Source organism: Dioszegia hungarica (assembly GCF_025882075.1).
Source record: "Dioszegia hungarica strain PDD-24b-2 chromosome Unknown MKK02contig_8, whole genome shotgun sequence".
Lineage (NCBI taxonomy): Eukaryota > Fungi > Basidiomycota > Tremellomycetes > Tremellales > Bulleribasidiaceae > Dioszegia > Dioszegia hungarica.
Genome location: NW_026515770.1, coordinates 1938158 through 1960345, shown reverse-complemented (window position 1 = coordinate 1960345; position 22188 = coordinate 1938158). Strand labels below are relative to the sequence as shown.

The 22188-nt window shown below is 57.3% G+C and overlaps 10 protein-coding genes across 10 annotated transcripts; 4 read left to right on the top strand and 6 right to left on the bottom strand.

Annotated features, from left to right (window-relative positions):
- Window positions 1-87: 87 nt before the first annotated feature.
- MKK02DRAFT_27468 (Six-hairpin glycosidase-like protein) lies at window positions 88-1130 on the bottom strand (the record flags this gene model as incomplete). The annotated part of the gene is made up of 6 exons (XM_053087349.1): window positions 88-170; window positions 217-515; window positions 576-669; window positions 717-782; window positions 832-1012; window positions 1068-1130. 6 exons carry the CDS (start codon window positions 1128-1130, stop codon window positions 88-90), a joined length of 786 nt encoding a protein of 261 aa, XP_052945525.1.
- Window positions 1131-2393: 1263 nt separating this feature from the next.
- MKK02DRAFT_27254 (cysteine proteinase) lies at window positions 2394-3854 on the bottom strand (the record flags this gene model as incomplete). Its single annotated transcript, XM_053087324.1, has 6 exons — window positions 2394-2617; window positions 2668-2724; window positions 2774-3386; window positions 3440-3505; window positions 3599-3757; window positions 3810-3854. Coding segments are annotated over 6 exons (1164 nt in total), but the record flags the coding sequence as incomplete, so codon positions are not given.
- A 3471-nt stretch (window positions 3855-7325) lies between these two features.
- Window positions 7326-8517, top strand: MKK02DRAFT_26242 (putative NOP1-fibrillarin; the record flags this gene model as incomplete). The annotated part of the gene is made up of 5 exons (XM_053087162.1): window positions 7326-7503; window positions 7550-7857; window positions 7923-8088; window positions 8135-8383; window positions 8441-8517. Coding segments are annotated over 5 exons (978 nt in total), but the record flags the coding sequence as incomplete, so codon positions are not given.
- An 823-nt stretch (window positions 8518-9340) lies between these two features.
- MKK02DRAFT_44445 (uncharacterized protein) lies at window positions 9341-9967 on the top strand (the record flags this gene model as incomplete). The annotated part of the gene is made up of 1 exon (XM_053092936.1): window positions 9341-9967. The coding sequence occupies one exon, from the start codon at window positions 9341-9343 to the stop codon at window positions 9965-9967; it is 627 nt and encodes a 208-aa protein (XP_052945522.1).
- Window positions 9968-10167: 200 nt separating this feature from the next.
- On the bottom strand, window positions 10168-10791 carry MKK02DRAFT_33098 (uncharacterized protein; the record flags this gene model as incomplete). Its single annotated transcript, XM_053088648.1, has 1 exon — window positions 10168-10791. The coding sequence occupies one exon, from the start codon at window positions 10789-10791 to the stop codon at window positions 10168-10170; it is 624 nt and encodes a 207-aa protein (XP_052945521.1).
- A 585-nt stretch (window positions 10792-11376) lies between these two features.
- MKK02DRAFT_44443 (P-loop containing nucleoside triphosphate hydrolase protein) lies at window positions 11377-13704 on the bottom strand (the record flags this gene model as incomplete). The annotated part of the gene is made up of 10 exons (XM_053092935.1): window positions 11377-11631; window positions 11680-12048; window positions 12107-12177; window positions 12231-12376; window positions 12421-12510; window positions 12566-12670; window positions 12721-12799; window positions 12853-12957; window positions 13011-13193; window positions 13251-13704. The coding sequence occupies 10 exons, from the start codon at window positions 13702-13704 to the stop codon at window positions 11377-11379; spliced, it is 1857 nt and encodes a 618-aa protein (XP_052945520.1).
- A 583-nt stretch (window positions 13705-14287) lies between these two features.
- On the bottom strand, window positions 14288-15534 carry MKK02DRAFT_44442 (small GTPase superfamily; the record flags this gene model as incomplete). Its single annotated transcript, XM_053092934.1, has 7 exons — window positions 14288-14357; window positions 14526-14671; window positions 14802-14879; window positions 14932-15134; window positions 15186-15256; window positions 15403-15425; window positions 15505-15534. 7 exons carry the CDS (start codon window positions 15532-15534, stop codon window positions 14288-14290), a joined length of 621 nt encoding a protein of 206 aa, XP_052945519.1.
- A 291-nt stretch (window positions 15535-15825) lies between these two features.
- On the top strand, window positions 15826-17356 carry MKK02DRAFT_44441 (autophagy protein 16-domain-containing protein; the record flags this gene model as incomplete). Its single annotated transcript, XM_053092933.1, has 5 exons — window positions 15826-15940; window positions 16039-16129; window positions 16183-16423; window positions 16467-16975; window positions 17101-17356. The coding sequence occupies 5 exons, from the start codon at window positions 15826-15828 to the stop codon at window positions 17354-17356; spliced, it is 1212 nt and encodes a 403-aa protein (XP_052945518.1).
- Window positions 17357-17572: 216 nt separating this feature from the next.
- MKK02DRAFT_27695 (uncharacterized protein) lies at window positions 17573-21392 on the bottom strand (the record flags this gene model as incomplete). The annotated part of the gene is made up of 14 exons (XM_053087382.1): window positions 17573-17679; window positions 17729-17776; window positions 17863-17950; window positions 17999-18086; window positions 18156-18517; window positions 18564-18808; window positions 18860-19146; window positions 19234-19474; window positions 19518-19593; window positions 19642-20028; window positions 20083-20204; window positions 20260-21109; window positions 21161-21211; window positions 21267-21392. 14 exons carry the CDS (start codon window positions 21390-21392, stop codon window positions 17573-17575), a joined length of 3078 nt encoding a protein of 1025 aa, XP_052945517.1.
- Window positions 21393-21693: 301 nt separating this feature from the next.
- On the top strand, window positions 21694-22126 carry MKK02DRAFT_44439 (VMA21-like domain-containing protein; the record flags this gene model as incomplete). The annotated part of the gene is made up of 3 exons (XM_053092932.1): window positions 21694-21746; window positions 21844-21935; window positions 21987-22126. 3 exons carry the CDS (start codon window positions 21694-21696, stop codon window positions 22124-22126), a joined length of 285 nt encoding a protein of 94 aa, XP_052945516.1.
- Window positions 22127-22188: the final 62 nt, after the last annotated feature.

Below are 22188 nucleotides of genomic sequence, written 5' to 3'. Positions count from 1 at the left end.
GCCGATGTCTTCGCAACGCAACACAATACGTCAGATAGGTCAACATCATGTTTAGGGTATACATGTTTCCGAAACGTATACGACCTGTCATTCAGCGTGTCCGTTCGCCTGAGCCGCCTTCTGCATCTTGAGCGCCTCGTTCCCGAACTCCAGGAGATAGTAGTCCGCATCTGACGATATTAGCCTGATTCCTGACCACCATCAAGCAGGACTCACAGATAAGCCCATGGTCCATGAACTGCCTCGTCGCCTTCGGATTCCCATTGATCGTCGAGTGCATCAGGATCGTCTCCCATCCGCCCTTACCGAAGTCCACCGAGCCACCCTCAAGCTTTGCAGCAGGCGCGGCGCACTCGCGGAGGGTATCTTCTATGAGCTTGAAGGCGCGCGCGAGGTACTTCTCGGCCGAGGTGGGGTCGGACTTGGAGAGGAGGCGGGAGAGCTTGAGGAGGCCGCAGGCGGCGATGGTGGCTGCTGAGGCATCGTATGGGCAGGGACGAGGAGCGGAGAAGTCCCTTTAGCGTCAGCGTACTGATCGGGATGGGGAGGAGTCGCAGAAAAGAAGAGAGACTCACCACCACGGGACACCAGACTCGGGGAGAAGAGACAAGAAGACGTCCGACAGCTTTCGGCAGATATCGGTAAAATCTTGACGACCAGTCCGAAGAGCTGAGCATCAGGTATGCTCCTGCTCAATCACTAGATTAGACACTCACCACACTGTGCATAGCCATATATCGCCCAAGCTTGCCCTCGAGCCCAGCAAGAATCGTCTGCGTACCCTATCCCATCAGCTCTGCTCCTGCTTCCGTGTACTGAGAGGAAACTCACCTTGAGCAGTCATGAGTTCCAGCGCCTTCCCGGTCTTCTGATCCATGTTCACAACGTGGAAGGTGGTCCCATCTGGCCTGACGTGGGTGTCGGAGCTCTTCTCAGCCTGACTGTTCGCGATGGCAGCATAGCGAGGGTTCCCAGTAAAGTCTGTAGCTTCATACATCATGTCCAGGTTCATCTGTCTGTCAGCTCTGCCCTCTCATCTTCATGTGGAGCTACAGAGAGGAGCTCACCATGTTGTCAATGATGGTGAGGTAGTGCTCGTCCATGTTGTCGATACTGTATTCCTTGTCCATGTGTTTTGCCCGCAGCTCGTCCCAGCTCCGAATACAGCCAGCCTTCGTTGATCAGCTCATCATCTCGCTACTAAGGCTGATCAACTCACAGAGTCACTGAATCGGTCTACCAGACTATCAGCAGCAGTGATGACCACCTGCTTGGCGTCCTCGCTTCCCGTCATATTGTAATCACTGCTCCATCAGCACAAGCCCTTCTCTTCAATTCATTCTGGCAGGCGGTGGTACACTACTCACCGGCCAAAGCTCAACTGAAACCTGAACCCCTGATCGTGGTTCTGACTAGGTCTCGCCAGATACCGGAACGACTCTTGCCATCGTCGAGCGAGCTTGATGAGCTCTTCCTTCTGATAGGTCCCTTCGACGGACGAGGGGAGGAGGGAGATGCGTTCGGCGACGAGCCAGATCAGGCCGGGAAAGAAGCCTTGTGTCCATGAGGAGGCGACTGAAGATCAGTCAGAGTTCCGCCGTTGAATGCGTAGTTGAGGCTGGGCAAGAGGAGACGAAAGGGAGGAGAGCAAGTAAAGGACGCGACGTACTCTTGGAGCAGTGATAGTTGTTCGGACCGCCCGGGACTGTATACTCCGGAATCCGCTCAATCGGCTGACCCTATCATCCATCAGCTCCTGCTCTTCAAGAAAGACCTCGCACAGGCCTACCTCGGGCGCGTTGTACTTCTTCGCGACTTCAACGACCTTGACGGAGAAGCTGGGGTCAAAGAGCCCAGGAAGAGCAGAAGGGAGGTTCTTGAGCGTGTCCATGGTTGGCCAGATTGTTGCTGCGGGCGAAGTGGGAGATGCGAGAGGAGAGGAAGGTGGGCTACATGTCCGACTTGCAGCTGACCCCTGGCATGATATAGCTCGAGTCCCAGAGCTAGTTCCAGGAGCCGAGGAGGAGGTAGCGAAGGTGGACCTTGTTTTTGTATATCCGGTCAACTACATCCCTCCGGCCCGTATTGACCGGTCAGGCACGCTTCATTATGTCAGGCCGCTCGTTAGCCACTCGCAGCCAGCTGTGACTGTAGCTCCGCGCGATGCGGCCGTGCTCGAGCCCAGCGTCACCCTTCCAGCGCTAAGATCTTCCAACAGTCTACTATACTTTGCTATACCTTGACCCCCGCCCGTCTCTGGGCAAAAGGGGCCATGTCCAAAATCCTCTGATCCCTGCCCTCAAATTATCTTCTTCCCCCCTCTCCCTTCTCCCTGCTTCCTCTCCTCTGCTCTCATTTCACTGTCTCCTCACTCTCCCCTTCCAGGCCCAAGTCTAAGCTCTAACCCGCTGATAAAACAAGAGATACGCGCACTTTTCCCTTCCACCAATCAACCCCGCCCGGCCACTCTCGGCCTCTTCGGGCGAAACGACAACTTGGTCCGTCGGGACCGGCTGGACCGTTTCGTCGTCGAAATGAATCCACTGTTGGTGGTCTTGCCGAGAGACGGCGACGGTGTAGTGTCCTCCGCCGGCAGTAGAGCCATGGTGATAGACGACTGTATTATCAGCTTGGATCCCCCACGGCTGTGAGAAGGCACAAGCTTACCGCCGAAAAGTCTATATTTGACAGGAACAGAGGATCGTTTTGTCGGTGATATTATCTCTGTCTTGTCAGCTTATGTCAACGGAGATTCGGGAGGGTGACAGCTCACCATTCGGCACGATCAACTCCGTCCCATACGCCACCGCCCTCGACTTCTTAACCACCTCCCTCTCCTCGGCATCATACACAAACCTCTTCAAATGGCAAATCAACACCGCCGGCCACGTCTCGACAAACACCGTCTTGGTCGCATCCACATTCTCCTTCTTGGCAGCCGACCACGTCTGCACCGTCTCGGGCGTACTCAGATGCCGGAGGGCATCCACCACACTCATGGTGCTGGCGGGATCGGAAATGTCGAGCTGGAGAGGTTGGTACGGCTCGAGCGTGACGCTGTCTTTTGCGCCGGGGATGTGGAGGATGGAGCGGAGTGTTCCGCCAAAGATCCGCGTGATGGCTGATTCGCGCGCTTCGTTGGATCGGACGACGTGGGTGCGTTGTTTCTTGCCGACTTCGAGCCATGCGGAGGCGCCGCCCGAGTCGGCCTGGGCGGAGGGGGAGAGGGGGCGCTCGATGGAGTGTTCTCGGCCTTCCGAGGAGGGCGTACCGTTGGCCTGAGCAGTGGAGCGAGTGTGGGTGCGAGATAAGAGGTAAAGTAGTTCTTCGTGCAGAGTATTCAGGAAGAATCCGAGGTACTCTTCTGCGTCTTCCTGGAAGCCGCGCTGTACTGTCAGCTCATATCCGCATTGCCTCTTCCCCGCGCTGTTCAACTTACGCGCATAGAATCAAACCGCTTGTTCTCCTTCATCGCATCATACACATTCTCCGGCACGAACGCATCCTTGCCTCCCACTCCCCTCCCTGTCTGCTGGAATGAAGTCGGCGCAGTATTGGCTTTGGTCATTCCCCGAGTGGGAAGAGCACCATTGACGACATTCAGCGGCAGTGCAGACCCGCTGGGCTGAAGTTCGCGCAGGAATACAATGACGGATTCGAGGAGGGGAGTTTTGCGGCCGAGATCGGCTTTCAGACGCTGACCCAAGGTCTCGAGGAGATCGGTGAACGGTGGACAGTATGCGAGGGTCTGAAGGATCTGATATGTCAGCTTCATGAGTTTCCCGCCCATAGATGAGCTGCAAGCTTACGGTGTTGATGAAGCACATGTTTCCAGTATTAATCAAACCCCGCGGGATAGTCCCCTTGCTCACGCCCGGTGCCGCCCCCCGATTGCCCAAACCCTCGCTGAGCAGCTTGACGAGCTCATCAGCCGGACTCAGCGCCGCGCCCGCCGCAGCGGCCGCAGCGTAGTTGAAGGCAGGACGCTTCGCCGCCGGAGCGCTCGCCGCAGAAGTAGGTACCGACTTTGGGGCGGATGGAAGAGTCTCGTTTGAAGAGAGCTCGGGGGTGGTAGGAAGCGGTGCGGTGGATCGTGAGGGGGAAGGGAGTTTGGAAGGACCGGCAGAAGGGGTAGGGGTGGCGGTGGTGGATGCGACGGAGGAGGCGGAGGTGGTAGCTCGGGAGCCGACTAGGGCTGCCCAGGATGTAGGAGGAGCCTTTGGGCGGGGAACGGCGGGTGCGGCGGCAGGTGATGGGGCGGCGGATTCGGCATCCGGAGTAGGAGCAGGTGCGGGAGTCGACGTCGCTTCGCGAGAAGGAGGAGCAGACGCCTCGGGGGGCTGAGAGGATGGTACCGGAGCGGTTGCTTCGGGTTTTGGCTTGACCGCTTCCAATTTTGCCGGCACCACAGCCGTCTCCGCCTCTTCCGATATACTCCCAAACCGCATCCTCCTACCAGCGCCCTCGGCCTCCTTCCTCCCCTTCCCAGCCTTCAATCCCTCGCCAAACGCCAAGACCGCTCTCCGTCTCTGCGCCCTCTCATTGCCCTTCTTGCTCCCTGCAGAGCCAGACCCAGCACTAAGAAGCGTCGCGGTAGACTTGTACGCATTCTCACCCTTCTCCTTGGCTTCAGGCCGGGTAGACGTAAAGACCACGGGACCGTCCATGACCGCCTTTGGCTTCCTTGCTGGCTTGCTTGGACCAGCCTTGGAGCTGGACGCGGCAGCAGTGCCGCCGACCTGGGATTGGAGGGGAGCCATAGCCTGAGCGAGGCTCGGAGGAGTCCCGTTGCTTGGCGGTGACATGTAACCCTTCATCGTCGGACCGTAGAATTGGATTTTGCCTTGGAGGTCGGCAGTGTCCTTCTTCGATGGCGAAGCAGCGGCCGTTTGAGGGTGCGTGGAAGGTGCGGTGCTGCTCTCGTCCGTTTTTGAGGTGTCGACGGGTGGGGAAGAGGGGGTTTGGGCAGACGATGCTGGAGCGGGTGCGGTCTCAGTGGCAGGGGCGGCGGAGGTTTCAGGAGCGGGTTGTGTTATGTCTAATGGGGATACCGGGTGTAGGTCGATACCGTTCGGCTGCGCCTCGGAGAGACCGAGGACATCTCCGCCCGCCAAAGTCGGTATGGCCGCTGCGGGCGGCTCGGCATACTCTCCCTCCGACTCCCGCCTCTTCCCACCGATCCCCTTGAGCTTCTCGCCATCCACCATGACCGGCTGGAACACCTTCTGCTGGCTTGCGGGCGGTGCCGCCTTCTTGGGCGTGGGAGCGCGCTGGATCGACGCAAAGACGGGAACGGGTGCGTCTCCCACGGGGCCTGTAGGTGCTTCCGCGGGCGGTGGAGGTGCGGCTATTGGCGGAGGAGGAGCTGATGCGGGCGGAGGGGGTTGGTGGGAGGGAACAAACTTGAAGCCTTGGGCTGCGGGGTTGAGGGATCGGGTGGGGCCGTTCGTTTGTGGTGGAGGAAGGGGGCCGGAGCCATTGTTGATGGGTGGGATAGCGACGCCGTTAGGAGTTGGAGGGGGCATAAAGCCATCGCCAAAGCCATATCCGCCATACCCCTGGACCGGGGCGTACGGGGCGTATCCGACACCTATACCGCCGCCGTAATTGTATGGGTGATTAGGAGGGAAGTAGGGAGGTTGATATGGACCAGCGCCGTTAGGTCCGGGAGGTATCGACGCGGGGTGGGGATGAGGTGATTGTGTAGATGCAGCGGAAGCGGGAGGATAGGGGAAGTCGGATGGTGGACCGGGTCCAGGAGGGAAGTTCGGTGCGGTCGCTGATTGAGGGTCACTTTCGGCGATCGCCGCCGAGGACTCCCCCTCTCCGCTCGGCCGCCCATCGTATCCGCCCGGCCCCTGTCCAGGTCCACCCGCGTACATCGCGCCGCCGTAGCCCTGAACGCCGTACGCATAACCATTCTGGTTCTGCATAGTCGCAGGCCCTGGTCCGCCCATCTGAGGGTACGGCTGGTTTGGCGAGGGGTAGTAGGGACCCCCTCCGCCGGTCCATCCGCCATACCCTCCTTGGAAGCTCGGGTCGGGATAGCGGTTCTGGTAGGATGCATTGTGCTGTTGGAGATGAGAGTTGGAGTTCTGGTGTTGTAATTGGTGGGGAGCGTGGGGGTACTGGTTTTGGGGGGGCTGGGAAGGTTCCGGCTGATTCTGATATGCGGATGTATGCGGATGTTGTTGCTGATGTTGTTGATGCTGATGATGCTGGTTCTGATGGTGCTGGTTCTGCTGACCGCGGAAGCCAGACTGGTTCCGACCGTAATATGGTTGATGGGGGTGATGCTGATGTGATTGGGGATGCTGATTGTACGGCTGTGATTGGGCGGGATGGTGGGGAGGCTGGTACTGATTGTACGGGCCCGCCTGGCCGTTGTAGCCGTTCCCGTTACCGTTGGCATTCGGTCCATTCTGGTAGAACGATGGACCGGGACCGGGAGCCGGTGGAGGGGCAGCATTGGCCATTTGGGGAGTACCGTTGGCGGGAGCCGCGGCGGGCTCAATGGAGCTGGGACCGACAAAGGACATAGCAGGGGAGGTGGAGGGGAAGGACTGCTGCGAGGCAGGCATGGTGGCGGTGTGCATCTGAACGTCAGCCTCAGCACATGATAGCCTGAGAGGGACGAGGTATGCGCTGACTCACGATCAAAGGAAAGGTGGTCCTGCCACGGTTGCGGCAGATCAAAGATCGCCACTCCGGTCTGGAGTCAGGCCGATAGGCGCGGTGAAGATGACGGATATGGTGCCACCAGCTAGAGTGGACCGGTCGAGAGCAGGACGCCGATCAGGTGGGTTGATACCTGCTGCTATTTTGAAATTTCGGTTGTCGAATTGCGCCTCTTCTGGTGGACGTGCCGCTTTGATTGGAATGAGTGGTACAATGTGTGGCGGGTATCTTTCTGCAGCTGCTATTGCGCTGCGTATAAGACCCCTTGAACAAGACGCTGACTATAGGTATAGGAGGAAGGCAAGGTGATACGCTGAGCTGAGCTGACGAGCAGCAGGCCAGGCGGATCGGCGGCAGAGGCCGCCGGAGCTAATCCTGAATAGATCTTGTAAACGTTTAAACGAATTTATCCCAGTCTCGAAAATATCCTCTGTCTGCGATGATGATCCTTGCTATACACTGACCTATTACTACCTATCGCTCAATACCTATCAAGCACTTGCCACATAGCCAGCAAGACAGGCAGACAAATCAATCAACACATACCTAAAATCCATATCGACAGTAAAAAATGGCTTTCGGTACGCTTCGCTTTTCGGAGGAGAGCGGATCAGGCGAAGCTAGCAGAATTTCAGCTAATATAATCAGGTGACCGAGGAGGCGGCCGAGGTGGTGGACGGGGCGGTGACCGTGGTGGACGTGGTGGTGGCTTTGGCGGGCGAGGTGGCGGTGGAGGCCGTGGTGGATTCGGTGGTGGAGACAGGGGAGGTCGAGGTGGTGGACGGGGCGGGTTTGGTGGTGACCGAGGACGAGGTGCTCCCCGAGGTATGTCCCGTCTCTTTTACGTTCTAGAACGACACCTGACGTCCAGGCCGTGGTGCGCCCCGAGGAGGAGGACGTGGTGGTGCCCGAGGCGGAAAGGCCGGTGTCGGAGGCAAGGGTCCCGGCGCAGTCACCCTCGAACCCCACAAGCACGCCGGTGTCTACATCGCCAAGGGCAAGGAGCACCTCCTTGTCACAAGAAACATGGCCCCCGGAGAGTCGGTATACGGCGAGAAGCGAGTATCGATCGCGACAACGAACGCAGAGGGAGAGGAGGAGAAGGTCGAGTACCGTGTTTGGAACCCTTTCAGGAGTAAGCTCGCGGCTGGTATTCTCGGTGGTCTCGACAACATCTACGTGAGTCCCAGCATATCCTAGAGCAAAGTTTCTGCTATTTTCGCTAGTACCCAGCTGACCCCCAGATCCAACCCGGAGCAAAGGTCCTCTACCTCGGTGCCGCTTCCGGATCATCAGTCTCGCACGTCTCGGACATTGTCGGTCCCGAGGGGGTAGTGTACGCCGTCGAGTTCTCGCACCGTTCAGGTCGTGACTTGATCGGTATGGCCAAGAAGCGTACCAACGTTATCCGTGCGTCCACCTTATTCCTCCCATCAACCATATACTAATCCCACAGCCATCGTAGAAGACGCCCGTCACCCCCAAAAATACCGCATGCTCGTTCAAATGGTCGACGTCATCTTTGCCGATGTCGCCCAGCCCGATCAGGCCCGTATCATTGCTCTCAACGCCCACCACTTCTTGAAGAACAGCGGCGGTATCGTCATTTCCATCAAGGCCAACTGTATCGACTCGACCGCACCCGCCGCCCAGGTATTCGCGAGCGAGGTCAACATTATGAGGAAGGAGGGTATCAAGCCTAAGGGTGAGTTAGCGTTTGCGTTCTTGATGGATACAGACGGGAACCAGGCTGATCGACTAGAACAATTGACATTGGAGCCGTATGAGCGTGATCACGCTATCGTCGTCGGTGTGTACGAACGCCACGGCGGAAACTAGGCCCGGTGTCCAGCTCGCTTATTGTACCCTTTCTCGCTTTCTCCTTCTCGTCGGCTCGGTCTGATCTTGGTAATGGCATGTATACTTGCAACAGGAGGGAAGCGTCGCTGTACTGATGTCTGTCTACCCCTTGTCGCTCTGACCTCACTGATGTCGATACTCACACAACAGCTTACCAGCTCTGCGGTCGCTCCCTTTGGTTTAAAGGGCGAGAATCAGCAGCAAGTGCAGGGGGAAAGGGGGAAAAGCGGACGGGACTGTCCAGACCCCCAAATCCTGGCATCCCGCCGCCCTCCGTATCGAATTCGAACGCCGCTATCGATCGCGCTCGACATGTCACATCAAGCCGACCGAGTCTCCGACGATCAGTACCAAAATCGAGACTCAGTGGGTTTATCAAAGGGTCAGTGGAGCCGCAAATGAAAGGAGTCGAGCGCGAATCGAGGAGTCTCGGTAGCATTTGGGCGGAGTGCGGTCCAGCGGCGCGGTATCGCATTTCAAGAGCCGCCAAGCAATCACCGATTACAGTACACATGCAGCACGATACGCGGGCGGAACAAGACAAGAAGGCGCGATCTGAACCGGACCTTACTGTGGCGGCGCAGAGTGCTCCTGAGTTTCTATTGGACACTGCTTTCCGCCTTCCCTCACACCCATCACTCGTAAATGCAGACGAGAAGGCCACCAGCGCATTCGGGTGGCTATAAGAAGCAGGCCTGGACCAGCATACGCAACACTGCCCTCGCTTCCACCTCGAACATCACAGTCCTTCCTCTCCGCATCACCCCAACACTCCTTCCTCACACCACACAGCTTGTGATCAATGTTTGGCGCACGCAGACCCAAGGTTCCCCCCAAGGGCGATCCCAAAGGGAAGCAAAAGTCGACCACTGCCGGCACGACGAAGCGCACCAAAGATTCCGGGTCCACACTCGCGCCCGGTCCCACCGGCGTTGACGTGGTCACCGCTGAACTCTCGAACGTCACTTTCCAAGACACCGAAGCCAGGCATGAGGACAAGTCAGCAGGCGAGTCCAGCACCGCTGCGCCGACGTACAGAATCAGCTTGCTCACCCAAGGTGAAAACTTCCTGGCGGCGCGGGCCGCTGCCACTGTGTTCCGTGGAGAGCATCCAGAGGGTCGCGAGGATCAATACGAGGCCTTGGCTGAAATGCTCAACGACTACGAAGAGAAGAACCTTGAACTCACCAAGAAATCGCCCGCCTACCCCCTCGACGGTGAGACATACAGGAGCCTGTACAACATTATCACCAAGTTTACAGAACAGCTCAAGGAAATCACGACATTGGCGGCGTGGGAGGCGGATCTCAGAAAGAGATTCAACAAGACAGAATCAGATCTCGAACAGAGTCTGGAGAAGCTTGCTGAGTGGGAGGAAGTGAATACATACTACGGGAGACCCGAGGGCAAGACGCCGCAGCGCGGCTGAGGCATGAGTCCAGCAACTACACTGCGATATTCCTTCCTGAACTTAACTGCCCCAGAGGCAGTCCTTTCATCCTTGATCCCTGATGCCTACTCGAAAGCATATATTAAGAGTATAATCAGCCGCAATGAGCTGGTAACATGACATCAGTACTCGAGCTGATCCATACTCGTATAAAAGCAGTGGCTAGCGCGATATTCTCTTCAATCGGCGTGTCCCCCTTGAAGACACCGGACTTTCTGGTTTGTCGACACCGCCGACCCGATCAGCTGCACCGCCGTCAGACAATTCCTCAGCTCTTCCCACTCATTGACCGCCCCAGTCTTCTCAGTCTCTCGCATCCAGGTTCCAATATCAGTGACCAACTCTTGCAGCTTCTCATCCCCGATCGTCCCTTCCTGCCTATACTCCCAGATCAGCGTCTTCACCCTGTCCACGATTGACGAGTCAGTACCCGTTCCCAGACCACGCAAACTTTGCGTTCGGTCGATCCCCGTCGTCCTCGACACCGCCAACAGTGCAGATTCGACCTGGTCGACCCGCCTGCTCGTTTCCTCGGCAATGTGATTGTCGCAAATGATGGTCGGAAGTTCGCCTTGGGCGGCGGTGCTGGCTGGTATGCTCCAGCCGGGATACAGGCTGCGAGCTGTACGAGGTGCGTCACTGGTCCGTCCGAGAGGCTCCCATGAATCCGTCGGCCAGGTACATTGCGGCGTCGTCGGGTCCTTCAGCGAGGTCTCGACAGGTTGAAGGCGAATGATGAGGCCGGTGCCTCTGGTCTCGCCTTCACGTGGTCGGACCGGAACGTGACCGACGCGACCAGGCATCGAATCAGGTGACAGGACTAGTGTGAGGCGTGAGAGCGGTAAGATTCTTGAGGAGGAAGTGATCACGCTATGGGAAGAGGAATGAGCTTTGGGTAAGAAACCTGAGTCAAGCGTTATGTAGCGGTAGCGGGGCGCCGAGGAGGGTCCCCTGATACGCCACCTGGCCTTCCTCGACGCAGATTATCCGAACCCTGTTGTCTCAAGGTTGGCTTGATCATCAGTAACCTTAGCGATCGTCTGGACCAGAGTCCTTTCATCAGCTCGGCGTATTAGTAGGCCCAAGCACGCAATCGAGCGCCACCGGAAGGCCGAGCATCACGTGCACGAAGTCCTCGCCGCTTCAGTGCACTTGCTTCTCCATCGAAGCTGTCTCGCAGACTCTGTCGCCTGCGTGACCCAGGGCAATGTTGAAGCCTTTGCGCCTGTGCCGCATCTGAGATCTGACTGTTGGCTTGCTAGTAAGCTGGTCAGAAGTCGTATCTCGATTAACAAGTCAGACTGAGTGACTATACATACCGCTATCACCACCTCTTCCCGACAGATCACTTCTCTCACCCTTACCACCAACCCCACCCGCCATGCCTCTCATCGGCCCTCCCCTCCGGCGCTCCCCTCCCTTCGATCCCCTTCCACCTTCGCCAGCGTCGTATGCGTCTTCTTCCCAATCCTTGCCCTCTCCCCAATCTCATCCCTCACGACCTTCCTAAACGCCTCGAGCCACCTCTCAATCGTGCGCGGGATAGCACGCCCATCATCGTCCGTCTTGGTAGTCACCATGAGGTAGTGCGAGTGCGCGAGGAGGGGGAGACGACGAAGGAAACGGCCGGCGAGGTTGGCGTCCTATCTGCGTTAGCTACATCCCGATCTCAATCATGGATGGTAGCTCACATGGCAAGTCACAGCGATATCCCAAAGCGCCACCCCCGCCTCCAACTCCCTCTCCTTCCCCTTGAGTCGCCTCGTCAGATCAACCGGACCGACCTTCGCCACTTGCCCCCGCATCCATCGCGCATGCTTCGCCTGGAGGACGGACGAAACCCCACAAGGCCGCATCATTCCCTTCTCGTCCAGCTCCTCCAGACACCCCTTGAGGATCCAGTAGACAGCCTCAGGCGGCGGGTAGTCGACAAAGAACTTTTCGTCCGCTCGGTCGATAAATGCAGAATCGATCGTATCCGGGATGTTGGAGGTGGTGAGCACGAGAACGTTTTGGCGGGTCTTGAGCTTGTCGAGCTGGGTGAGGAGCGCATTGACTACCTGAGGGTGTCAGCTATGGCTATCCGCTCGAGCGAATCTACCTGATCACTTAGCTCACACGTAAAGCATCACTGGGCTCCGAGCCGTTGATAGCTGCACTCCTCGCAGCCGTCAGACTTTCCACCTCATCTAGGACGTCAGCTCATTCCCCCATACGACAGATCAAGGACGCGGAAACTGACCAATCATGACAACCACCAAGCACCTCTGATCCTCCACCATCTCCCCTACTCTCGAGAACAACTTCTGCACCAGCTTTCCTGATTCCGAGAACCATTTCGAGAAGAGCGAGTGCGAGTTGATCTCGACAAGCTTGCCTGTCCGGTATCTACCCTATCAGCTTGCCCCTGACCGCCCACAGAAAAGACGCACGTATCACCCATCCTGACCAGCAGTTTCTGTGCCAAGGCTCGACACAGACTCGTCTTTCCTGTACCTGGTGGACCATGCAGTAATACAAGCCTGCCTCATCAGCTATGATCCTAGTACAAGATACACGTAGCGGAGTCGTACTGACCGATTCCACGACACCTTGTTGAAATCCACTCGGGCATCTGAGAACGCCATAGTCGAGTTGATGTATCTCAACAGCTTCGGCTTCAGATCTGACGTATAGATCAGACTGCGCACGTCAGCCGGCTCAAACAGCTGGACGGTATGGTAGATACGCACTTTTCCCATATCCCCTCCAGCTCCATCGAGGGCAATTCCCGCACACTAGCAGCGGGAACTGCCTCGTCCGCATCGTCGTCTGATCGTCAGCCCTCCTTCATCCATGTATAGGGTCAGCAGGAAGGCACGCACCCTCAGTTACAGCTGTAAACTGCTCTAAATCGGTGATCCCTGATGGCTCGTAAAAATGATACCGAATGTTGGCTTTGCTCGGGATGACAGTCTCCGATGGTGGTTCTAGCCCATCAGTTCTCTCCATTAAACCAGTTTCCGAGGCACAGGCAACTAACCTGTCTCGGCCAGATACAGCCTATCGATATTCCGGATGAGCGTCTCGTTGCCCCATGCCTCCAGATCCACCTCCGACCCGATTCGCTGGACGTCCTCTGAAGAATTGAGGAACCCTTGTACGATGCCCTGAATGAGTTTATTGAGTACCCGACCTTGTCGAATCGGCATACGGCGGATCTCGACTGATCAATATCAGCTCCTGTAAGGTCCACTGCCCCACCCAGGACTGCAGAACTCACCATGTAATATCGGTCTCTGCCCTCCATTTCTCTTGCCGTCCTCACCGCCATCGTCCAGGTCGCTCCACTCGCATTCTTCCTCCTCTGCCAGATCCTCTCCCTCCCCCTCACTCTGATCCCCATTCAGGTGCCCATTCGGCGCTCCCGCCTGATGATCGTCTTCATTCCCGCTCGGTCCGGCGTCGACATCGAGGTCCATCTCCCTTTCCCCGTCCTCGTCAGTCACCCCATTCTCCACCTCGCTGACGCTCTCCGGGGGAGTCAAGCGACGCCGCTTGTCGGGCGATTGGCCCGCCGATGAGAGCTCGCTGCTGCTTTGAGAGGAAGTCTCTGTGCGCGCGAAGGAAGAGGTGGAACCGACCGGACGGGCGTCCGAGCTGGGTGATATACGCCGAGCGAGCTGAACCTTTTGCCGATTACCATACGTAGTGACACCTTTGGGCGTGGTGGACATGATTGATGAGGTACTCGTCGTAGTTTTGGTGCGGGGAGGTGGAGGGGCCGGGAATTGATGTACGCCTGGCATTCGCTCGAGGGCGACGAGTGGTGCACTCAGTGAGCCGGTGAAAGCGCCTCGCCTGGAAGATTATGTTAGCTTCACAAGGTACTGCCTGCTAATGAAGGGCGAGGATGAACGTGAAGTGTAAAGGCAAGAGAGAAGAAGGAATGAGGACCGAGTTTTGGTTTGGGAAATCAACAAAATCAAAATCGCCGCGACGCGTCAATACGCGCCGAAAAGGCTCGAGCTCTGGTCCAAGCTCAGCAGTCCTCCCCGCAATCATATCGATCTCCAAAGCGTAGTAGGTGTGACTAAGATCATTAAAAGTCATATTATGGAGATACATCCAGGCATCACAGCGGGAACCTATCTATTACAGGGTGAGACGGGGGAGGAAATCGGGGTGGAGAGAAGATGACACGTCTAGTCGACCAGGAAGGGTTGGATGGACCGAGGTTGGAGTACCGAGATATCGTCCATCGAGGGTGTTTGAGACTGGGAAGGAAGGTGAGGGAGATCGAGTATAGCTCTTGCGAGCTCAGCAGTTGCAGCCGTAATTCTGCGAGTTCTCCGAGTCGATCCGGATTGGGTCGGGGTAGTCGGCGTAGCTAACGGATCAGCATGTATATTTAATAACACTGAGTCTCGTTCCGACGATCCAGCCATCTTGACGGACCCGCAAAGGTGCGACCTGTGCGAAGACCCATCCTCCCTCGACATGACCACTCTTCCCCCCAACCCCGACCGCTGACCCACGAACTGGACAAAAAGCTTACAGTTCAGTCTCGGCCTCCTGCGCCAAAGCATTCTTCGCGATAGTCTGGAACGCCTGCTCCACGTTGATAGCCTCTTTCGCCGAGGTCTCAAAGTACGGGATGTTGCCCTTTGCTTGGCACCACGTCATGGCTCGCTTCTGGGATACCTGAAGAGTCAGCTCGGGTACATTAACCGACCAGACATAGACCGAAAGCAGTCGGCAAGAAGTGTGGGAGTGTCAAGCATAGATGTAAGAGGGTGCTAGTGGCACCTGTGGGAAGCAAGACGGAACCTACCATCCGCTTTGACTCCTCCATATCTATCTTGTTCCCGAGTACGACGAATGGGAAGTTCTCAGGATCATGCGGGGATGCCTACCCATCAGCTTTATTCCCAATCTTCACACTAGTCGCGTGGTCTGCTCACCTGTACCAAGAACTCGTCCCTCCACCCATCGAGCGCCTCAAAGCTCTTTGAGCTATTGACGTCATACACCAGCACACAGCAATCGGCACCCCGGTAGAACGCGACACCGAGGGATTGGAACCGTTCTTGTCCGGCGGTATCCCACAGCTGCATAGTGACCACTCGGTCATCGACGACTAATTCGCGGGTGAGGAAATCGGCACCTTCTTATCAGCCTGGTGCGCGTGTGCTATACCGGCTGGCTGGAGACATACCGATGGTCGCCTTGTACTGGTTCGAGAAGCGCTTGTTAACATATTGGTTCATCAGGGAGGTCTTACCGACACTAGGAATCAGCTTGAGATCCTGTCGTACGGTACAGCTAGCAGGGCCGAGGACCGAGCACAAAGGGATGCAGGTCGCGAAGCAATGCTTCAGCCATATCCGGACTGTCATGGCCATATGGTCTTTCTGATAGGGGACGTGACATACCCTGAGTCACCAAGGATGATCACCTACGCCCATTAGCGGGATGCTCCTATTCGCAGTCGGAGGGTGTGACGAGCGCGCAGGGTCAGGAGGTAAGCGACCTACCTTGAGGAGAACCTTCTTCCTGGACGCCATTCTTGGAGCTGAGGTTTAGAATGAGCGGGTGGGTTCAGATAGGCGCTGTGTGCTTCTGTGCGAGCGTACCGTGGGCTATACGTGGCTAGGAGCTGATAGATGGAGTGTATGAGGTGGATGTGTAATAGCAACAAGGGGGATGTATGAGCCGGTTGCCACCCGGGGTACTGTAGAGGAATTGCCCAAAGCGGCGATTATGACCTCAGACCCGTGCGTCACTCAACCCACACCCATGGCTGATCCTCCGCCAGTCTTTGCTTGTGCCCCTCTCCCTAGACACTAGCCAGCAAGATGGCACCCGCGCAATACCCCTTCCCGAGCCAGCCAGGGTATCAGAAAGTCCTCCGAGATAGGCTCATGGCGAATCAAGAGCACTCGGAGCAGTATCGGGAGGTCATTGATCAGTGTGGGTCCTTCTGGTGCCTTCGCGAGGCGCGTCCAGGATAGGCGCTAGACGACCTTGTGATGTCTCTCCGAGAGCTTGGATGAGCTGATCCTCTACAGATCGTCGCCTAGCTCGTACGACCAGAGAGCTGAAGATCCGCAACCGCGCTCTACTACGCTCAGGAACAGGTCCCAGCGCTGGATCAGACGGGTGCGGTCATCATGCCCCTCAATCCCGTCTAGAGCCATGAGCTGATGCGATAGTCTCCTTACCCATCTCGAATCGCAGCTCACACTACTCCGAGCGGAGCTCTCGACGCTATACCGTACCCAGGCTGCTGCTCAGAACAAGCAGCTCCAGCTGTCGGACTCGCTCAGAGACAGGGACGAGGAGGTTCGAGGGTTGAGAGAGGAGATACGGATATTGAGGGAGCAGAAGGAGATGGTGGGGCGGAGAGAGGAGGAATGGGGAGAAAGATGGAGAGCGAGAGGAAGGGATGTCGAGGTGAGTTATTGGGCTGTGACCGCCGAGCTAGCTGACCCGTCAGACGTTGAATGACGAATTGCTATCCCTCAATCTCGAGCTTTCATCGCTACAGCAGCGTAATACGGCACTCCAAACGGATAACGCTCAACTACTCCAACGGTGGCTGGACCGGATGCAGGAGAATGTGGACGGGATGAACGAGGAGTTTGAGCGGGAAGCTGGAGCAGCCGTTCCGGCGGGTAGCGCGCAGGGCAGACCCAGCGCAAAGGAGGGAGAAGTGGATGATGATGATGGCGTCGTCGTAGAGACAGCGGCGGAGCTGCCAGTACCCGTACCAGAGAAAAAGGCGGACATTAAAGAGAAGGAAGCGCCCGCTCGACCTCGGGTATCCTCTGCCGCACCCCCTCCTGCGGCCTCCACCACCACAACGGCGCGATCTCTTTCTGGAAGCAAGGTCGATGAACGCCGGCGGATGTTCGAGACGAAGTCTACCTCGGCCAAACCAGCGAACGGACCTGGACCCTCGGGGACGGCGGCGAAGGAGGGTTTTCGGCTCGGCGGGAAAGCGAAGTAGTGCCTTTGTCGGCTGGCGCTGCTTCTCTTTCCCGCGACATACTGGCGAAATCCTCGACTTACTCGTCTGCCGTCGCCGGTGTCGTGCCCGGCGGGCCTGCTCTCGCCATACCCACGTTCAGAGCACCCAGCGTCAGCGATGACCGGCCCGCCGCTTCTGCGCATATCGGATCGGAGGTCGGACGGGGCGGCGGCTCAGATGTCGACGAAGGCTGGGAGGAGCTCAACGCTTCGGTCGCGGCTGGGGTGGTCGCGGCTGGGGTGGTCCCGGGGCCCGCTGGTCAGACGGCAACGGGCGATGAGGAAAGCCCACCAGTGGCTGATGATGAAGAGGATGCAGATGGAGAAGGATGGGAGGAGGCGAGAAGAGCAGCTTGAAAGTGTAGATTCTATCAATAGGCGATTGACACCACACGCTTTGCTGAGGGGACCATCGATGACTCTGGCATCGCAAGCGAGAGTTCAAGTTCGAGTAGACGAGTTCATGAGATACTCTGATTCCGTCCTGCACATTCCTCGCTACCCCGTGTTTCAGATTCGCATCAAGGGTGACGTGGCGACCAATGTCGGACGGAGATCACCTGCATCGATATCCTATAGATTGGCGCACTCGCACTCGCACCCGACTACGGGACATACGGCGTGTCCGAGTTGTCCGTCTAGACCGCCTTCGAACCACGGTAGGATATGGCCTGCGTGCCCTGGAGTCTATCAGCTGGTCCTTTATCAGAGGAAAAGGCGCGGACTTACCTCCATGTCGACATGTCTGGCATGCTACATACGCTGTGTCGATAGTATCTATCAAGTCAGCCAACTTTTGCAAAATTGGAAGAAGTACGTACCCATGATATCGGTCCCCACTGGAAGATGATCATCCCCTAGACCTTGTCCAGCTTTGAACTTCGGCTCGACATGCGTCAAGCAGATGACGCAGCGGGGTAGAGCATTGCCACAGAATGTACAGGTATAGGTCTACCGTGTCAGCTTATAGCTCGAGGCAAATTGAGCAGAGCGATATACCCGCTCGTTCGGCCACGTCGTCGTGCCTTTCAGCGCCACTTTCCGCTGAGAATGGTCCAGTTCCTGGCGGGACAACACATGGTTGCAGCTAGAATTATCAGCTCTGGTACACTGCACTCCAACAAGAAATTTAAACGGAGCTGATAGCGAAACTCACACAGGGCAGTTCCCTTTGACCATATCGCCCATCTGCATACCCCCACCCAACTCCCTCGCTTTCTCTTGCCGCCGCACATCAAAGTCCACTCTCACCGCAAACATCCGCCACCCATCCAGCAGATCTCGGTACCCCTCTGTCCACCGTTCTACCATCGTCCGTTGAGCCGGAGTGAGGTGTTTTGTAGGAATGATCGCCGCGAGGAGGGATGTAGTCTGGATATCTGCGTGTATATCGAGGTATGACTGGAGGACGGGGACGAGGTGGTTCGTTAGGCCGAGAAGGGGGATGGCGGAGGGAAGTGATGAGGGGGAGGAGGGATCCATAATGGAGGAGTAGAGCGAGTACAGAAATTCAGATAACTGGATGTATGAGCCCGTATCCCCGTCGCTGGGTACCGTTACTCACGTCGTTATCGTTCAGGTTGTTGACAGCGATGATGACCCGGTCAACCAGATCCAACCCCTCTTTTCCGCCTTCCCGAAGGACGGTCTCCCAGCTATCTCCGCCGACCCGCCTGAGCACAGCTCGGATGTAAGGGTCGTCCATCCCCTCAATGACCGAGATCCATTCTTCTCGATTTGGTTTCCGATTCGAGCCGGAGCGGATGAGTGATGTTGCCAGCGTTGCGCCAATCAAGCGATGTTGAGTATCTAAAGCATCAGCTCTAGATTTAGGCTCCATACCCATGTCAAGCAGCCTACCTGAACTTTCAAGAAGTATCCGCACAGCCTCTTCCTCTTCGTTCGCAAAGTATGCCCAAGCGGCCTGTCTTGTCCGCTGGTCGCCCTCGCCTCTTGGGGCATACGGCTCCTGCTCGCACAGGGCAAGTATGACCCGCCTACACGCCGTCCGCTCCCCACTCGGCAGAGCCTGCTTGCCCTTCCCCGCTCGTCCCCCAGACCCCCCTTTCGCCTGATACAGATTCGCCACAGCAGCAATGTGCTCATCGGTCGGTACCGGCGCCCTCGACACCGTACTCGCACCGACACTACCTAATCGGCCCGCACGCGATGTGCTGGACATCGTACGTGGTCTGAAACCCGAAACGACCGAACCGGGGGTTGTACCGCCTGACGAGGGCGTAAGATTCTGGCTGGGTTGCGCTTGCGATTTGAGGCTTTCCCACGCGCGCGAGTTCTCGCGGATCGGTTCGCGCGTCTTAGAACCGGAAGGTGCGGTGGAACGGGCACGGCCGGAGGTGCTGCTTGATTGAGCTGCAGTAGGGAGCGCGAGCTGTCCGGTCCATATGCCCCAGATACCTTGATGAGTTAGGTCGGAGGGTGAGGCTGATTCTGGCGACATATAGTCAGTAAGGTCTGCTAGATCAGTATTGTCCGTCGAGCAGTGAAATTAGCTCACGACCGACCGTCTCCCATAATCCCTCTAAATGCTCAGCGCCGGGGTATCGGGCAGCTATCCCGGCATTCCGTCTCACCTGAACCCATCAGTAAGCTTCCCAGCAGAGTTGGGACAGATGACTCACATCAGCAAGCCCATACCCCGCCTCAGCCCTTCTGCGCATAACAACACCCACGTCCTCTCCGCTGATGGCCCTCCATCGCCCAAACCCCTCTACGACCTCTTCCACCTCACTCTCCGCGTCAACAAACTCGGGGATCTCGTGCGGCAGTCGACGTCGAGATGGTCCCGCAGCCGCAGTGAGGGGTAGCTGAGCATCGGACGTTTGATGCGGCAGAAGTGTATTTGAGGAGCTTGAGGGAAAGGCGCGATTCGGTCGGGCTGTTGGAAGCGGGCCCGGTCGGTGAGCGGCCGGCGTCGATCCTGAAAGAGTCATAGCGGATGGCGTGAGAATGCGAGTATCGGATGATGTGACGGATAAGGCGAGATCGCCTTGCGGGCTCGTTGCGATCTTTCGAATCAGCAGAGTACGATATGGTCAAGTCGGCTGGGAAGCGACACTCACAGCTGGAGTATCGGATATAGGAGCGATGTTGATGATACCATCTTTGCCTACGAAGAGGACGTCGCTTGATGTTCCGGTTGACGCAAAGGCAAAAGATTGTAGATGTTGCCGCGGCTTGACGACTGGCCTTATCAGCTCATCTCTCTCTCGGAGCCTGAGGGGACTGAGGCAACGGACCATTTCTCATTCCCCCAATCGCCATCCAGTCCCTATCGTCCATCCTCCCCCTGCCCTCAGTGACATCCCACAAGCTCACCCCGCCATCTCTCGACCCCACGCCCAGACTATCCCCTCTCCACTCGAGCCCGACCACGGCCTCTGGCACATCAAAGCTGAGCATTTCTCCCGCCATCCTCGTATCCCATATCCGGACAACGCTCGGTCCCTGGCCCTGGCCCACTTCGAAAGAGGCAAACCGTTCCGTCCGGCTCAGATGAGGGGTGAGGCCATATACCGCCCTGGTCTGGAACTGTAAGACGGCACCCGCCCCGGCTGCAGCGGCATCTCGAGCGGGCGCAGAGCTGTGCGAAGAGCGCAGGTCGAAGAGCCGGATCTGGCGATTGTTTGTCGATGCGAGGAGGGAGTATGAGCTCGGCAAGAAGGCGCAGGCGTTGACGAGCTCGGACGCGCAGTACGCCTGCAAATGACGAGGCTCGGAGATACGCGAGGTGGGATGCGCGTTCGTCACGTCAATCCGGTCGCCCGGTCTTGCCCAGCGAGAGTCTCCATCTGCCGGAACGCCGGAAGACGAAGAGGCAATAGCGTCCGCGACGTCCCAGACCAAGAGGGAATGGTCGGACCGATGTCGCTCGAGACCGGCCGCAATATAGTTTGGGTCCAAGGGGGAGAAGGCGAGCGAGGTGACGGGGCGATTGTGCTTGATGTTTAGCGTAGCGAGGGGTCCGGAGGGATGGTTGGGAGAGGGCACTAGAGTAGAGGATGAGAGCGAGTGAAGTGTGGTCCGACCTGTGACTAGACCGGTAGCGATGATGGAGGGGTAAGTCGAGTGGGGCGACCATGCCATTGCCTGGTCTTGTCAATACCCTTGACTCCTGTGTGCTGTCAGAAGAAGCCTTACCCTGATCTGGCCAAGGTCCGTCTGGAGACCTATCATCCGCATTTCCTGCCTCTGCCTGAGTCAGCTTGAATATCGAAATGATAGCACTGCACAAGGCGTGACGTACCTCTCTGACCCACTCGTACAGCTTGACATCCCCGCTCGCGACCTGCCCCTGCCCGCCAACCGCGAAACGCGGCTTCCCATGCTGCAACGGCGAAGCCAGGGCGATACGGCGCGCCTCTGTAGTCATCTTGTCTGTCTACCGATGAGCCATACCAGGCAGCTGAACGTACAGAAGCTGGACTCACGCATGGCGCAGAGTGGGGGACCAGATTCAGGCACGAGTGACGCACGGGCCTCGCGTTGAACCTGTGGACCGTCTACGACTATTTCAAGTCATCATCTCTCCGCTTTACACCTCTACAGACCCTTCCGATATAGTAGACGAGCACCTGAGTAGCTCGCCCAGCCGATCAACAAGTCCTATACATCACTCCACAAACTTCATTGGCGCGAAACCGAGCTCTATCGACCGAGAAATCCACCTCGACATGGTCAACGCCGTAGCGACTGGCAAGATGGCTCCTCAGCAGGGCGTACAACCGTGAGTCTACGTATATGATGAGGTGCTGGAGGAGCTACTTCATATGCTTTATCCTGTGTCAGCAGGACTTTCATGTGATCGGAGCTGACTGACTCAGCGCGGTCCTATACAAGCTCATCTTGTTCGCGATCCTCATGGCCGTCGTACCTATCGGCACCTACTTCGGCTCTTTAAACTACATGTGGAACGGTGAGTAGAGTGATCAGGAGACGGCTGAAAGGCTGTATGCTGATCATGCAGGGTCTACCACCTACTCCGCCATCTCAGCGGTTGTCACCGCCAACATCGTCCTCGTCGGATACGTCGTGGTTGCTTTCGAGGAAGAAGCGGCATACAATACCACACCAGCTCCTCCGCTGTTACGGAAGAAGGAGCAGTGAGGGGAGCAAAGCTAGACACATAGACCGGGGATATATGATAGATGGTGGGTCTGGCGTTACCG